We start from the raw sequence: 16,852 nt of genomic DNA on the forward strand, positions 1-16,852 counted from the left end.
AAAGATGCACCCCAAGCCGTGAACAGATTATAAATGTAGGTTGCTAATCCAACACCCTTAAAAATCAATGTATTTCAAGGGCCGGGAGTTTGGCCTAGTGGTAGAGTGCTTGCCTAGCATGCACGAAGACCCAGGTTCGATTCCTTGGTACCACATGCATAGAAAAAAGCTGGAAGTGGTTCTGAGGCTCAAGTGGTAGAGCTCTAACCTTGAGAAAGTCCAAGGACAGGGCTTAGGTCCTGAGCTCAAGCCCAGGACTGGCAAGAAAAAAGAAAAAAAATCAATGTATTTCAAATAGTCTTTGACTCATTTACTTAGCAAAGACCAGAAAAGCTGATTTTCACTCAAAACTGTGCATTCATATTCATAACAAGAATTTATTACATGAACTAATAAACCATTATTCTTCGAGCTATTTGGAGTTATCTTCTATGTCAAATTTTCCTTTCTTTCCTTACTATGTCATTATTTAATTTTTTTGTATCTGTCAGTACTGGGGCTTGACCTCAAGGCCTTTCATCCTTGGTTAGCTTTTTTGCTAGGCTGGCACTCTAGCACTTGAGCCATACCTCCATTTCTGTTTTTTGCTGGTTAGTTAGAGATAGGAGTCTCATAGATCTGAATTCAAACTTCAACCTTTGTCGGGGTCCTTCATCCCCAGTCCCTCTTGAGGAGGGATGGGAAAAACACACCCCAACTAGTCCAAGCCGTGAGAGGAGAGGGCCCACTGTCCTCCCGCACTCAGCCTTGCTTCTCCGGAGCACGAACAGAGACGCCACGCAGCTTCATCAAGGCAGGAATCTCCCTCTCGCTAAAACTCCCCTCCTTATATTGGGTGCGGGAGCCTATCAGCACAACAGGTGGGCAGGATAAAGAGGTCCACTTGTTTACCCCTACTACAGGTCTCAGCAGAAAGTTATTAGAATGGCGTTACTCGGCCCCCAACAAACGTTCAGATTTCAGTCCGAATTTTTCAGCTCTCAGCCTGAGTAGCTAAGAATATAGGCATGAGCCACAGGTATCCAGTATTAAGTTCTTTTTATTAAGGAAGGAGTAATTTACATGAATGTAGTTATGTAGTTTTCTTTTTCTTTTTTTGGTTACTCATGGCGCTAGAACTCTGGGCCTGGGCACTATCCCTGGGCTCTTCAACTCAAGGCTAGCACTCTACCACTTGAGCCATAGTACCACTTTTGTTTTTTTTCTGGTGATAACTTGGAGATAAAGAGTCCCATGGACTATGGTGCCCAAGCTGGCTTTGAACCTCAATCCTCGAATCTCAGCCTCCTGAGTAGCTAGAATTACAAATGTGAGCCACCGACGCCCAGCTAGTTTTCTTGAAAATACATTTCAAAATTGTTAGAAACATGTAATTTTTCCTTTTTCCTTTTTTTTTTTGGCCAGCTGTGGGGATTGAACTGTCCTGGGCCTGGGCACTGTCCTTGGACACTTTTTGCTCAAGGCTGCGCTCTACCACTTGAGCCACAGCACCATTTCCAGCTTTTTTTTTGTGTGTATGTGGTTCCAGGGAATTTAACCCAGGGCTTTGTGCATGTGAACACTCTACCACTAGGCTACACTCCTGGCCCACATTATATCTTTTTTTTTTTTCAGTAGTGGGGCTTAAGTTCAGGGCCTGAGCGCTGTCTCTGAGCTCCCATTCTCTTACCCATTTCAAATTCCGAATGTGCCACTGATTGTGCAAAAGAAATGTTAGCTTCAGAGAAGCACACTTTTAAAGTTATTTTGTATTTTAAAGAATGAGAAAAAAAAGCGGTGTCTCACACCTATAATCCTAGTTACTGAGGAGGCTGAGATCTGAGGATCAAGGTTCAAAGCCAGCAGGGGCACAAAAGGACCTGAGATTCTTTCTTTTTTCATATATTTTATTGTAATTTATAGAAGGGTTACATTATATTTACCAGATAGAAGGTACATTACTTCACAAATATTGATACCCTTTCTCATGTCATGGTCCCCATTTCCCTCCTTCCTCCCCCCCTCATCTTGATTTCCCCCCCCTTCCCTATCCTATTTCAAATAACCAAGTAAGTATATATAAAATATATCAGATAACAAAGTGAAATATTATAACAATATGAGATAACCAAGGGACAGCAAAAGAGATGAGAGATAACATAGTACATTAAGGACAACAATCATTCATTATATGGGACCTGAGATTCTTATATCCAATTAACCTCTAGAAAATGGGAAGTGTGGCTTGGCTCAAGGGCAGTAGCCTTGAGCTGAAGAGCTGAGGGACCGTGCCCAGGCAGAGTTCAAGCTCCATGGGTCACAGAAAAATGAGAAAATATGCAGGAACATTTTCATAATTTTTTTGCCAGCCCTGGGACTTGAACTCAGGGCCTGAACACTGTCCTTGGGCTTTCCTCAACACTAGTACTCTATCACTTGAGCCACAGCATCACTTCTGGCTTTTTCTATGTATGCTGTACTGAGGAATGGAACCTGGGTCTTTGTGCATGGTAGGCAAAGACTCTACCACTAGGCCAAACTCCCGGCCTTCATTTTCATAATTTTTTACAAGACAGAGAATTAAAGCTAGGTATTAGTGGCTCCTGCCTGTAATGATAGCTGCTCAGGAGGCTGAGATCTGAGAATCAAGATTGGAAGCCAGCCTGGGCAGATTTTTATCTCTAAGCCTCCGAAAGCCAGAAGTGGTAGAATGCTAGACTTCAGGGGAAAAGCTGAGGGATAGCACCTAGTATTAATTTGAGAGAGAGAGATGGAGATGGAGGAAGGATGTGAACTTTTGTTTTGTGTGCTTGGGTGCTGGGCAAGAAATGTAGTGGTACCATTTACTGGGAGAGGGAAGGAAAATCCCAAGGGAAATTTGGTACCAAATCTTGGCACTGTCTGCAGCTCTTGTAGTCTGTGGTGTTAAAGTGGATGGATTTAAACTCATGATCCAGCATTCACTAGGTGGTTGACCTTGGACAGGTAACTTAACCTCTCTATGCTCAAGTTTCTTCATTTGTGTGAATGAGGGAAATTTGAGTCCCTATCTCATAGGATTGATGGGCAAGTGTGTAAGATAAGACATATCATGGACTTAACACAGTGTTGCTCCCTAGAAATCATTTAGTAAATGATACGATGGGTTTTGGAAATAGTGTCTTACTATTGTAAGCTGAACTCATACTCAAGATTCTCCTATCTCAGCCTCCTGAATGCTGGGATCAGCAGGTGTGTATCACCATGCCTGGCTTAGCTATAGTAGTATATGTTTTGGAAATGATTGGTTCTGTGAGTTATAGGCAACCCTGTATGTTCATTTGACCTGAGTTGTTGCCTAAGCTCTCTGGTTTGTATTTGGGGCTAGCATTTCAGACATTTTTCCATTGGTGGCTGGGTTTCCTTATGAAGCCTGAGACTTTGGGCTCTCCTTCATAGGAATCCTGCAGCTCCTGGTGTTTCTTCAATGAGGAAGATGGCCTTGAAAACATCAAGTGGCCATTGCTTGTCCTAAAGAGGGGGAAGAGCTTTGCAACCTGCCATTGTCACAGACCCTGGGAGCTGCCTTCCTCCTTTTCCCTGGCTTTCTGGGATCCAGTCTGCAGGCCTTTTGGTGGCCTGTGCTAGCTTTGGGGTGGCTTATCATGACAGAGGCATGGGGCAAGAGGGGTGTGGGGGGGCGGGGATTGAGGTGAATGCAGTCCTGTGCCATTGTATCTGGTGAAGGCCAAGAGCCTCAGAATGAAGCACAGGCCTGCAGGGGGGAAGGCAGGTAGTAATACACATGAGAGAAGGGGCTGGGTGTGAGGGAGAAACCCCATCGCTCAGGCAGAACCCAGACAGAATGTAGACTATCACTTGCCTAGTGGGTTTTGACGTGAGGAGTGAGTGGTGGAGGCTGTGTAGGGCAGACACATGGCAGCCCTACTCAGCAATGTTCTGGTTTGCAAAATAAACCAGACATTAGTATATCACTAATGACTGTCGTGGGCAAACATTGTACTAGTGAAAGAAAATATACAAGTTTGCTCTCAGGTGTGGCAGGCTTTCTGGGGAGACCAAGGGGTAAATTGCAGGGGCTAGGGGTCAGCACCTCTTTTATAACATGAGAAAAAGGTGGTGGTGGTGGTGGTGGTGTGTGCGTGTGTGTGTGTGTGTGTGTGTGTGTATTAGCACTGAAGTTTGAACCATGGCCTTGCACTTCTTTAGTTAGTGCTGTACCACTTGATTGGCACCCCCCAGTTCAAAAAGATGTGCTTTCATTCCAAGATAATCTTAAAAGCATTAAATGAGCTGATCTTGCTGGCTCACAACAGTAATTCTAGCTACTCAGGAGGCTTAGATCTAAGGATCATGATTTAAAACTGCCTGGGCAGACAAATCCAATTGGTTATCTCCAATTAACCAGCAAAAAATCAGAGGTGTGGCTCAAGTGATAAGAGTGCCAGTCCTGAGAGATAAAAGCCCCAGACAGCCTGAGCTGCTGGATTCAAGCCCTAGTATCAAGAAAGAAAAACAATGACAACAACAAAAGCTCTAGGATACTCTGAGTCCACTGCCTTCTGCGGCTCAAGAAAGTGACATATAGATGCCCGATGATTGGGTCCAGATTCCACTCCACTTCTGACCTCACCCTCTCTGTGCTCAGAGCCTTTATCACTGACAAAGGCTACTCTGAGGGTCCCAAGAGAACTCCGTGAGATCTAGGAAAGCACACAGCCTTTTGCTTGATGGGCACTTAGCACCTATTTGAGCTGTGTGTGTGTGTGTGTGTGTGTGTGTGTGTGTGTGTGTGTGTGTGAGCTGAATGAATAAGTGAAGTTTTTGCTGAAGTTTAAATAAGTTTAACAAAGCTCTTTGCTGAGCTGTTTAATTGCCAGCTAAACTGCTTCCATCCCATGCCATCCAAACACTTCCCACACTTTTGAATGGGCCTGTCATTTTGTTTGTGCTTAATTTATACATTTGTTTGGCTTTTATGGAAAGGCTGTTAAGCATGAGTTTGTATCTAATTTGAACATATGTCAATAACTTTGCTGGAATCATTTAAGTCAATGTTGGGCTTCAAAAGCTGTCCATCTGCTTTTTCACATCAGAGGAATCCTGCTCCAAGTCTTTTCCATGGGAATTCTGAAGGATCTTCTGCACACAGAAACTGTAGCTTCCAGATAGCACTGGAACTTTCCAGTGCAAGGTGTGATGGGTGACAGCAGCTAAGAATAGCTAAGGCTATGGAGAACACAGATGGCTAAGCAAATCTCAGACACCCACTGAGCCTCCAGGCTGATACTTCTCTAACTTTACCTTATTGGTTTAGTTCTTACTTTTCCTTCCTGGAGTTTGAACTCAGGGTCCTGCCCTTGCTAGGCACATGCTCTACAACTTGAGCCACGTCCCTACCCCACTCCAATTTAGTCTTGAGTATAGAGTTTATTTTGTGGCCCATTTATTATGATGATGTTAATGGTCTTATTTTCTAGTATGGCTGCTGTCTCATTCAGGATCTCTGAGAATTATGGCTTTATGAGACAAGTTGTATCCTGTTGCTTTATTTGTTGTTGTTGTTGTTTGTTTGTTTTCTGGTGCCAGTACTGGCACTTTAATTCAGGGCCTGGGTGTTGTCTGTTAGATTTTTCACTCAAGGCTGGTGTTCTACCACTTAAGACACAGTTTTATTTCTGTCGTGTGTGTGCGTGTGCGTGTGTGTGTGTGTGTGTATCTTTTTTTATTTTTTATTTTTTTGTCAGTCGTGGGGCTTAAACTCTGGGGCCTGGGCATGTCCCTGTGCTCTTCAGCTCAAGGCTAGTACTCTACCACTTGAGCCACAGTGCTACTTCCAGTTTTCTGGTGGTTAGAGATAAGAGACTCACAGACTTTTGTGCCCAGGCTGGCTTTGAACTGTGATACTCAGATCTCAGCCACCTGAGTAGCTATGATTATAGGCAAAAGACACTGGTGCCCAGCAAATATATTTAAATAGCTATACAAAGGGATTTCCAGCCACTTCTTTTCCTCCTCCTCCTCCTCCTCCTCCTCGTCATCATCATCTTGTATGGTAAACAGGAAGTATAGGTCTCATGGCCTTTTTTTCCCTGTGCTGGCTTCTGAGACCCTCAGATCTTAGCCTCCTGAGTAGTTACAGTTAGGGTGCAAGCCACGACGACTTGGGTGGCATAAGGATGCTGGGTGGTGGTGGTAGGAGCAGGAAAGGAGCCATGGGACACATTTTGCTGGGATACAAGGCCTAGAGTAGGAGTTGGAGTTGTGGAGGCCGTGATTTTTCTGTTATTGTTCAATATTCCTCTTTGGTTGCACTTAATCTGAACCCAACTTGAGCTATCATTTCAGGCAAAAAGAGAAATTATTGGAAGAACTGAAGATTCAGAAGGGCCTGACCAACTGGGCAAATGAAGGCCCATGATGTACCTGGCCTTTCGGAGTGGCTGAACAGAGACTCAGACCCTGTCTGCTCTGAGGGTCAGCATCCAGCTCTTGGATCCTGTTTTTCCTGATTGGCTGCATTTCCCCCCGCTTTCATTGCAGACTGAAATTTTTTATGTGAAGGGATCCCAGGCAAGGGATCTCAGGGCTTTGCTCTTGTTTGGCTTTTTCACTCACGTCTGGCACTCACTACTGGAGCCACGGCTCCACTTCCAGATGTTTGCTGGTTTACTGGAGATGAGTCTTCCGGACTTTCCTGCCGGGGCTGGCTTTGAACCTAGATCCTCAGTTCTTAGACTTCTGGGTAGGTAGGATTATAGGTGTGAACTACCAGGCCCCGAAGGAGGTATTTGGGTCCAGCTTAGGTCACATTTCCACCCTTGGATCAAGCAGAAGTCCTGGTCTCATGATCATAGGGCCACTAGGTTATTGTCAGCAGAAAGCAGGAGAGCAGCATGTGAAGGGAGGGGGCCCAGCCCAGCAGGCATTTTCTGAGTTTCTGAACAGAGGAACTCTCCATCTCCATCTCCATTGTTTGGGAAGAGTGATTGCATGAATGACGACAGTTTTCTCCCTTTTATTCATAAAAACAAATTTGCAACAATTTATTAAAAATTGATACCATGCAGTGGGGGAGGGGGTGGTGTGGGAGAACTTCCTCGTTTACATCCGATCCTGGCAGTTCCAGATTAATTTAAAGCATTTTGTGCACTAACAATTATTGGGGAATGCCTTCCGGCCAAAGCCTCTTGGAAATGGGATGTGTTGGCTACGTATAAAAGAACAGAACCATTAGATAGCTAGAGTCACTTATTTTTGGGGAAATTAAGAAACAAAATGTGTGAACCCTATGTGGTCAGTAGACAAAAGGGTTTTGGTGAATTGACCTAGCAGACGGAGCACATTTTTTGGGGGGTGGGGTGGGGTCACAAAGGATTTACAGACACATGCTCACCTCCAACAGACTGGTACTTTTTGTTTTGTCTTTTTTCCTGCTATGCTGGAATAATATTTCTACAGGTTTTGTGTGTGTGTGTATACATTATGTACAATTAATTGTCTCTTTTTTATCTTTGAAAAAGTGATGTGATCCTAAAAAAAAATTTTTTTTTTTGGTGAAATCAAGAAAGCAAGTAAATACTGGCAACACACAATTGAGTGACAACACGATTTGTAGTGCTTCAACAAGAGAGGACTTCAACTGGACCTGTCATGTTTTGTTTCTTCTGCAATTTTATTTTCCTAAAAGCTACAGTACTTCAGTAACCTCTCTTGGGAGGGAGTTTGGGGAGGGCGGCGTTCAGGTGAACGTGGGTGCTATGAAATGTGGATGGTGATTCCCACAGGCCCATGTTGTCACAGCTGGGGATGGTGACACGTTTGTTCCTGACTTCTGTGGGTCTGAGATTATTGCCTGCCTGTTGAAGCTGCCGTTTAGGATTTTTTTTTTTTTCTGGGAGTGAGCAAACCCTCGCTCTGGGACTGTGTCATTCAGGTCTTTCTCTAGCAAAGAACCAACCTGTCCAGCCATGTCAGAAAAGTCCGTGGGAGCCTCCCGCTAGTCCAGGTTATGTTTAGGAAGAGGCTGTATGTGCTGGAAGCTTCTCCGGGCCACACCCCTAGCTTGTCAGGGGGACTGAAGGTTGTGGTGACACTCACCAGTCAGCACTGCATCACTGTTTGGTACAAAGCTTGTGAGTTTTCATCCTCCCTCAGGGCGACCCTGTGAGGTAGCCTGGGTGTTAGTGCCACCTTCCTTGGCTTCAAAGGGGGGAAACGGAGGCTCAGAGAGACACTAGTGACTTGCCCGAAGTCACAGGAGGGTTGAGGGGGGAGGAGGGAATTGAGGATTTGAACTCAGGTCTGTTTTGACTCCCCGGCCAGTACTCTTTAGGGGTGGGAATTTTCAATGAAAGGAGACGAGTGCTTTATGAAGGAGAAGCAGTCTGTAGCTGAATCACCCCTGTGGGTCCCAGGGGGAGAACTCTCTGGCTCTTCTGAAGCCCAGGGAAGCACTCAGCCAGCACCCCGCCCGCCAGGGGTGTCCTTTAGCAGAATGCCCACACATAGTCACTTTGGTCAGAAACAAAGTCAGTGGAGGAGAAAGCAAAAGGGGAAAAAAAAAACCCAAAACCAAAACAAAGTCCCAAATCCCAGCCAGCCCTTGGGCCCTGATGGGAGAGGTTAAAGTGCACAATCTTTCTTTATCCTGTTTGCTGGGAAGTGGCGTTCCGCCATCAGCTCGGTGGTCCCTCTCATGGACGGGAACACTGGATCTGAACACAAAGACACAGCCAACATGGTAGGTGTGTGACAGACTGTCAGTGGAGGCTGCAGAGCGCATCTGCAGACACGTGCCCTAAATCCCCACAGTCCCCCAGAACAGTGTTATTGTGTTAATGTGTGGCAATTGTCAGAATAACAAACATCTCTTCAGTGATGGAGCCCCTGGGCACATGCCAGGCTGCCTGCTCAGGAACCCCAGCCCTAGAGGCTGTGCCTGTGAGCCCTTCTCCAGGACAGTGTGCCCAGGAGGTGCGGGCGACTGGGCTGGCTGCTGGACACCTGGTGGTCCTGTTTATCCAGGCCTCCTCCCAAGGCTCAGGGCCTCTCGCGTGGTGAGTTGGCTGGCGTTCCAGGCCTGTCTCCTTGTCTAGAGTTATTATCATTGTTACTATTTGTGTGTGTGTGTGTGTGTGTGCAAGTTTCAAATATCATAGCTCTTCCTTGTTTGCAGACATTACTTAAGGAAGAAGTCATTTTCATTCCTCTTCTTTGTGAAAGAATAAGAACTTCACAAATAAGGCTCGCGGTCAGGTGCCAAGTCCCCCATCCTGTCCACGCAAATGCCAGCCGAGCAGTCCACAGGAGGCAGCCACGGTGCCCAGCTTCTCTGCAGCCAGAGCTGACAGGGTGCCTGGAGCAGACGCCTGTGCCCAGCATGGTGCGGTCACCCGGGAGGCCCCGGCCCAGGCCTCCACCCTTTTACAGGCCTGAGACCATGACTCGGAAGGAGGGTGGCACGTGTCTGTGGCGGGGGCTGGCGGTGGGGCTGACACAGGGGCTGGCACAGCTGGCATCCACACCTCCGATGGATGGGAGGTAGGCGTGGTGGAGGATGGGAAGCTGGAGGGACAGCCGGCGCTGGATACTGCAGGGAAGAGAGAGCCCAGTGAACAAGGGAGGGCTGGTTGTTCCCCCGAACTTCCCTAGGCCCATTTAGGCCCACAAAGTTGAGCCTAAGGAGCTTGATTATCTCTGAATCCAAGATCTGTCAGTCCAACCATGTGACCATCAGGCCATCCAGAAGGGGTTTATTTATTTATTATTATCATTGTTGTTGCTGTTGTTGCTCATGGGGCTTGAACTCAGGGACTGTGTTCTGTCCCTGAGCTCTTTAGCTTTGAGCATTTTTGCTCAAAGCTAGTGCTCTACCATTTGAAGCCACAGTGCCACTTCTGCTCTTCTGGTGGTTAATTGGCAATAAGTGTCACAGGGACTTTCCTACCTGGACTGGTTTTGAACCCTGATTCTCAGATCTCAGCTTCTTGAATAGGTAGGATTACAGGTGTGAGCCACCACTGCCCGGCTAACTATTGTTATTATTATTATTTTAATACCCATACTGGCTTGAACTCAGAGCCTCATGCTTTTGCTTGGCTAGTTTTGTTCAAAGGTGGTGCTCTATTACTTGAGCCACACCTCCACTTTTGGTTTTTTACTACTTAGTTGGGGCGTCTCTTGATGTGTCTGCTTAGGCTAGCCTCAAACTGATCTTCGGATGTCAGCTTCTTGAGTAGTTAGGATCAACAGGCATGAGTCACTGGTATTCAGCTAAGACATGGGATCTGATGTTGGCCAGATCCAAGTTCAAATCCTGGGTGATTCATATGTTTGAACATTTGTTTTCTCATCTGTAAGAAGAATGAGGGGATGGGGGTTTGGCTGCCTGGGGAATAAAATAATGATTGTGAAGCTGGGCGAGGACACATTACAGTAGTTATTCACGGGAGCAGGCATCATCGGCTAATACTTTAGGAGGAGATATATAGGCACTTACTGTTCTGGGGAGTTTATGTCTTCAATGGGGTCTTTGCATGTCCGGGCGGGTTCTGCTGTGTTCCATTGTAGCTGGGGATTCTGATCGAGGTGATTTTTTAAAATGCCCTTTCCTCCATCTGATTGTAAAGCAACAGTATCACATGTTATTAACCGAGCTTTTATTTATTTATTTATTTATTTATTTATTTTTGCCAGTCCTGGGGCTTGAACTCTAGCTACTACTTGAGCCACAGTACCACTTCCAGCTTTTTTTTTTTTTTTTTTTGCCAGTCCTGGGCTTGAGCTCAAGGCCTAAGCACTGTCCTTGGACTTAATAAGCACCACTTCTGGCTTTTTTCTATGTATGTGGTACTGAGGAATCAAACCTGGGTCTTTGCATGCTAGGCAAGCACCCTACCCCTAGGCCAAACTCCAGGCCTTTAACTGAACTTTTAAAAATCAACAATGCAATCCTTAGCATGCTGCCCTAAAACAGAAAATGAGGAAGTGACTCCCCTGCTCTTGTCCTCAGGAAGAAGGGTGCTCAGAAGCCCCCATCCCAGCAGAGGCAGCAGCAGTGGGGGAGAGAGGTGGCCTGTCCCCACCTCTTCTCACCAAGAACGATGGGAAAATTATATGACTAATAATGTAGCTGGAATAGCTGACAGCATTAAAGCCCTTCATACTATTGGTTCATAGGATATAATGACAAAGGGAAAAAGAGTCCTTGTGGACTATAGAACTAATGCAGCACCATTTCTGGCTTTTTCTATGTGTGTGGTATGGAGGAATTGAACCCGGGTCTTTGTGCATGCTAGGCAAGCACTCTACCATTAGGCCAAACTTCCAGCCCCTTGCCTTTTTTTTTTGGATAAAATTATCAGATTATCAAAGGTTAAAAGAACAGCAATTAGGTGTTGGTGGCTCATGCCTGTAATCCTAGCTATTCAGGAGGCTAAAATTAATCTTGATTCAAAGCCAGCCTGGACAGGAAAATCCATAAGACTCTTTTTTCCAATTAACCACCAAAATGCTGGACGTGGAGCTGTGGCTCGATTGGTAGAGTGGTAGCCTTGAACAACAACAACAAAGAAACTTTGTGACAGCACTCAGTCTTGGAGTCCAAGCCCCAGGACTTGCACACAAGCATGCACGTGCACGAACACACACACACACCAGTAAAAAGTCAGTGAAGTATAAACTGACAATGTAGAGAGTGCCATTAATATGAACTGATCACCATAAAATGGCTTTTTAAAATTTGAGGTATTAAGGATTGAACCCAGAGGCTCATATATGCTAAGCAAGTGTTCTGTCACTGCACTACCTTTCCAGAGCTTTTGTGCTCAAGGCTAGCACTTTACCATTTGAGTCACAGATCCACTTCTGCTCTCTCCTATTCCTCCTCCTCCTCTTCCTCCTCCTCCTCCTTTTCCCTCTTCTTCTTTTTCTTATTCTTCCTCCTCCTCCTCTCCCCCCATTCCCCGCCAGTTCTGGGGCTTGAACTCAGGGCCTGGGCATTGTCCTTGGGCTTTCTCAAGGCTAGAACTCTAACCCTTGAGACACAATACCATTTCTGGCCTTTTCTATGTATGTGGTACCAAGTATTTGAACCCTGGTCTTCATGCATGCGAGGCAAGCATTCTACCACTAGGCCAAACTCCCCCCTCCCCTGCCTTTTTGTTTTTGGTAGTTAATTGGAAATAATCTTATGGACTTTCCTGCCTGGATTGGCTTCAGATGTCAGTAGCTAGGATCACAGATGTGAGTCACTGGCATTGGGCTAATTTTATTTTTATTATCTCTAAGTAGTTGTGCAAAAGGATTCCCATTCAACATATCAGTCTGCAAGTACAACACATCTTGATCAGTTCCACTTCGCCTCTGTGTTCTCCCTGAACTCGTCCAACCCCACCCAGCCCCTCAAGTTACCAGGTTCTATTTTCATGTGGGTATGTTGGTTATTATGACTGCACTCTCCCAGCCTCCTTCTGTCCATTCATCTATCCCCCCTTGGCCTTACCCCCATAACACAGCTTCCTGGTATACATTTTGTTAAACTGTAAGTTAGTTGTTCAAATGATGTACACCATTAGAACCTTTTGTGTGTACTATACTTTCGCTATTATGTGTGTGTATATATGCATATGGCCCTGTATATCTTTTGTTCTTTTGTTAACTTTTCTCAAATAGGTCCTTGCAAGTCGCCCAGGTTGACCTCCAACTTGTCTTCCCCAGCCTCCAGAGTCGATGAGATTAAAGGCATACACCACCATCCCTGGCAAAAAAAAGAATTCCTACTTCTGAGAATTATCCTAAGGAAATAATCAAGAATGTGTGCCAAGACAAATACAACATGTTCCACTCAGCACCATAACGAGCAGCTAGGTATGGGAACAAATCCAAAAATCATTCAGTAATAATGGATTAGTGACATGTGTTCTGGGGCCTCTATTCCAAGGAAACTTTCCTTCCTTCCTGCCTTTTCTTCCCTCCTTCCCTCCCTCCCTCCCTCCCTCCCTTCCTTCTCTCCCTCCTTCCCTCCCTCCCCCTCCCTCCCTCCCTCCCTTCCTTCCTTCCTTCCTTCCTTCCTTCCTTCCTTCCTTCCTTCCTTCCTTCCTTTCCTCCCTCCCTTCTTTCCTTTCTTTTTTTTTTGGTGCCAGTCTTGGGGCTTGAACTCAGGGCTTAGTTGCTGTCCCTGAGATTTTTTTTCTCAGGACTGGTGCTCTAATCACTTGGGCCACACAACCACTTCTGGCTTTTTCTGGGTATTTTACTGGCCATAAGAGCCTCATGGACTTTCCTGCATGAGCTGGCTTTGAACCACAATCTAAGGTCTCAGCCTCCTGAGTAGCTGGGTTACCACTGCCGGGCTATTGAAAGGAATAACATGTAGCCAAAAATGATAGGATCAAAATCCTCCGTCCCATGGGGAGATTATGGAAGCATGGACTCCCTCTCCCTGGGAGAGCCAGATGGATGTGGTTGGGAGAGGAGAGGTCCTCTGGTTTGATCTCACTGCAGGGGGTGACCTTAAGCTGTGTCATTTTGCCACCTTGAGAGTCCTAGCTTCTGTAGTTACACACGTGTCTATTTGATGACATTGATTTGCCATCCTGTGATCAGTGCTTTCCATGGTTTGTGAGCATGTGATGACATGAACCAAATGGAAATTTTCTTTCAAATAAGTTTGAAGTCAGGGTATCACATTGATTACAGAGGTGCTCAGCTGCCATCTTCCATCGTGGGACTGGAGCTCAGGGGCTGGGCAATATCCCTGACTTCTTTGCTCAAGGTTAGTTTTCTAGTATTTTAGCGACAGCTCTACTTCCAGTGTTCTGGTGGTTAATTGGAGATAAGAGTTTCACGGACTTTCCTGCCTGGGCTGGCTTTGAACTGGGATTCTCAGTCTCCTGAGTAGTTAGGATTACAGATATGAGCCGCTAGCACCGGGCTTTATGAGACTCTGGTCTCCCATTAACCACTAAAAGGTAAGAAGTGAAACTGTGGCCCACTTGAGCAATAAAATCTCAGGGATAGCACCCAGGCCTTAGGACTGATGTGTGTGAGAGAGAGAGACAGAGAGACACAGAGACAGATAGACAGACAGACAGAGACACAGAGACACAGAGAGACAGAGGTAGAGGTAGAGATAGAGGCAGAAAGAGAGAGACAGAGAGAGAGAGACAGATCGACAAAGAGAAAGAGAATAGGAAAAGGGGAAATGGAAGGGAGAAGGGGTGAGGAGGGAGGGTGAGGGAGGAGGTGGAACTTATATATATATATTTTTTTTTCGCCAGTCCTGGGGCTTGAACTCAGGGCCTGAGCACTGTCCTTGGGCTTTCTCAAGGCTAGAGTTCTACCACTTGAGCCATAGCACCACTTCCATCTTTTTTCTATGTATGGGGTACTGAGGAATCGAACCCGGGTCTTCATGCATGTTAGGCAAGCACTCTACCACTAGGCCAAACGCCGGGCTATATATATATATATATATATATATATATATATATATATATATATATATATATATATATATGTATTTTTTTTTTTTTTTGCAGAATGGAGTTTAAGTTCAAGGCCTTGCTCTTGCTTAGGTGCTCTATTGTCAAACTACACCTCCAGTCCTGCTTAGAGCTAGCTATGTAGTTGGACTACAGTCTTCCTATTGCAGGCGTCTCACAGTTGCTGGGATGATAGGAATATGCTAGCACTCCCAGTTTTCCTCAGTTGAGGTGGAGCCTTGTGAACATTTTTGCCTGCAACCCTCCCAATACCAGCCTTCCATGTGACTTAGTATGACGTGTGTGCCACTGCTTCGAGTTATGAGTTAGAAGGGGGTCTTGCCAACTTTTCTGCCTGGGCTGGCCTCAAACTGTGATCTTCGCATTTTTAGTCTCCAAGTAAGGACAATTACAGTCCTGAGCCACTAGTGCTTGGCAAGAGGTAGAACTCTTATTTTATTTTATTTTATTTTGTGGGTCATGGGGCTTGAAATCTGCCTGGGCACTGTCCATGACCTTTTCAGCTCAATGCTACTGCCCTACCCTTAAGTCAAGCCCCACTTCTCATTTTCTAGAGGTTAATTGGAGATAAGAGTCTCAAGTTCCTTAGTGCCCTGGCTGGCTTTGAACCATGATACTTAGATCTCAGCCTCCTGAGTAGCTAGAATTACAGGCATGAGCCACTGCCCCCAGCTATTAAAATCTGTATTTTTTTTTGCCAGTCCCAGAGCCTGAGCACTGTCCTTGGGCTTTCTCAAGACTAGAGCTCTACCACTTGAGCTGCTGCACCACTTCCAGCTTTTTCTTTTTCTTTTTCTTTGTTTAGTCCATGAATTTTTTAAATTGTAATTAATAGAAGGGTTACAGTTACATTCGCCAGATAGAAGGTGTATTACTTCACAAACATTGATACCCCTTCTCATGTTTTTGTCCCTATTTCCCTCCCCCCAGCCCCTACTTCCAGCTTTTTTCTATGTATGTAGTGCTGAAGCATCGAACCCGGGTCTTCATTCATGCTAGGCAAGCACTCTACTACTAGGCCAAACTCCCAGTAAAAACAGGCTTTTTAGAAGTTATATTTATGCATGGTTCTTCTTGTGCTTTCTATCTTGCATCAACCTAAGAAACACCATCTCCTCTCTGGGATTATTTTAGAAATGATTTGGTTGTTGTTGTTTCTTCCGGTTCTTTCCTGGTTTTGCTTGGTTTCTGCCACCCGGCCCACCTCATGTCGCTCACCTGTGCTCTCGGTGAAGTTGCCGAGGTTGAGGATGTCGTTGAGCTCCTGGTAGTGGTTTTGCTTGATGTAGGTGGTCTTCTCGGGGGTGTCCTGCAGCTGCATGGTGACCTCCTCCAAGTCCTTATCCAGCTGCAAGGCAAGTTTCCCACTCAAGTCAGTGCCTGGGAGTGGGAAGCAGAGGGAGCCTTCTAGTGTGTGTGGGGGGGGTGTACTGGGGCTTGAACTTAGAACCTGGGCACTGTATCTTTAGCTTGTTCATTCAAGGCTACTAGCACTCTAGTTCTTGAATCACACCATCACTTCTGGCTTTTTTTAAATTGGAGATAAGAGATTTATGGGCTGGGCTAGCTTTGAACTCTGACTTTCTGATCTCAGCTCCCTGAGTGGCCTGAACCACTGGTACCTGATCCAAAGTCTTTCCTAAGGATGCCTTGAGCCAAGCCCTGCTGGACCTCCAAAGCTCGGGCCAGGTGGGCCACAGGCTGGTATCATCCTGGTTCACGCTGCCCCAGCTGGCTGTGAAGATGGCTGGAGTGGAGGAGGGGGACAGAGGCACAGGAGGTGCGTGGATGGGCCTGACCGTGGGCTGCCGGCTGCTGGCCGTACCTCTGTGATCTTCATTCGGAGGCGGTGGTTCTCTGACTGCAGGCCCTCCAGGCGGGACGTGCTTGCTTGGTTCACGCTGGTGACTGAGGTGGATGTTTTGGAGTCTTCCTTCTTCTGATTGTGGGTGAACTGGAAGCGCCTGTTCTGAGTGGCTGCGTCTGGGTTTGTCCTCAGAGTGATGAGCTGAAGGGACAGACAGGGGTGGGTGTGGAGGGCCCGGGCTGTTCTCTCTGTCCTCGGCCTTCCAGCAGACCGGCTCAGGAAGGAGGCAGGGTGGGAGCTGAGGGCCCAGGGACTGGGCCAGCTTCTGCCCCTGGCTTGGTATAACCTTGGACAGGCTGCTAGGAGCTTTCCTGGCAAGGAGAAGTTGGTCTCCTGCCCCTCTGCACCTGACCCATCCCACAGAGGCCCACCCAGGGCTTTGGGGCCTCACTTCTTTTGAGTCTCAGTTCTCCCTTAGGCCTTGTTCTGTGTTATGTGGGCAGCTCTGGAGGGGTCAGTGCTGGGACAGAAGGGTGTGAAGATCACTGTGGGAATGTTT

General features: G+C 46.3%; 1 protein-coding gene across 1 annotated transcript in view; it reads right to left on the minus strand.

Moving 5' to 3' along the window:
• Positions 1 to 6,982: 6,982 nt before the first annotated feature.
• Gabbr2 (gamma-aminobutyric acid type B receptor subunit 2) overlaps positions 6,983 to 16,852 on the minus strand; it is a 327,777-nt gene continuing 317,907 nt past the window's right edge. The window contains exons 16-19 of the mRNA XM_090330311.1: positions 16,312 to 16,494; positions 15,705 to 15,834; positions 10,481 to 10,598; positions 6,983 to 9,571 (exon numbers count right to left, since the gene is read on the minus strand). Coding sequence (XP_090186437.1) covers positions 9,406 to 9,571; positions 10,481 to 10,598; positions 15,705 to 15,834; positions 16,312 to 16,494 — 597 coding nt within the window. The 3' untranslated portion in view covers positions 6,983 to 9,405. The remainder of the gene's footprint in view (positions 9,572 to 10,480; positions 10,599 to 15,704; positions 15,835 to 16,311; positions 16,495 to 16,852) is intronic.

Source organism: Megascapheus bottae, chromosome 3, assembly GCF_031878675.1.
Source record: "Megascapheus bottae isolate mThoBot1 chromosome 3, mThoBot2.hap1, whole genome shotgun sequence".
In the NCBI taxonomy this organism is placed as follows: Eukaryota; Metazoa; Chordata; class Mammalia; order Rodentia; family Geomyidae; genus Megascapheus; species Megascapheus bottae.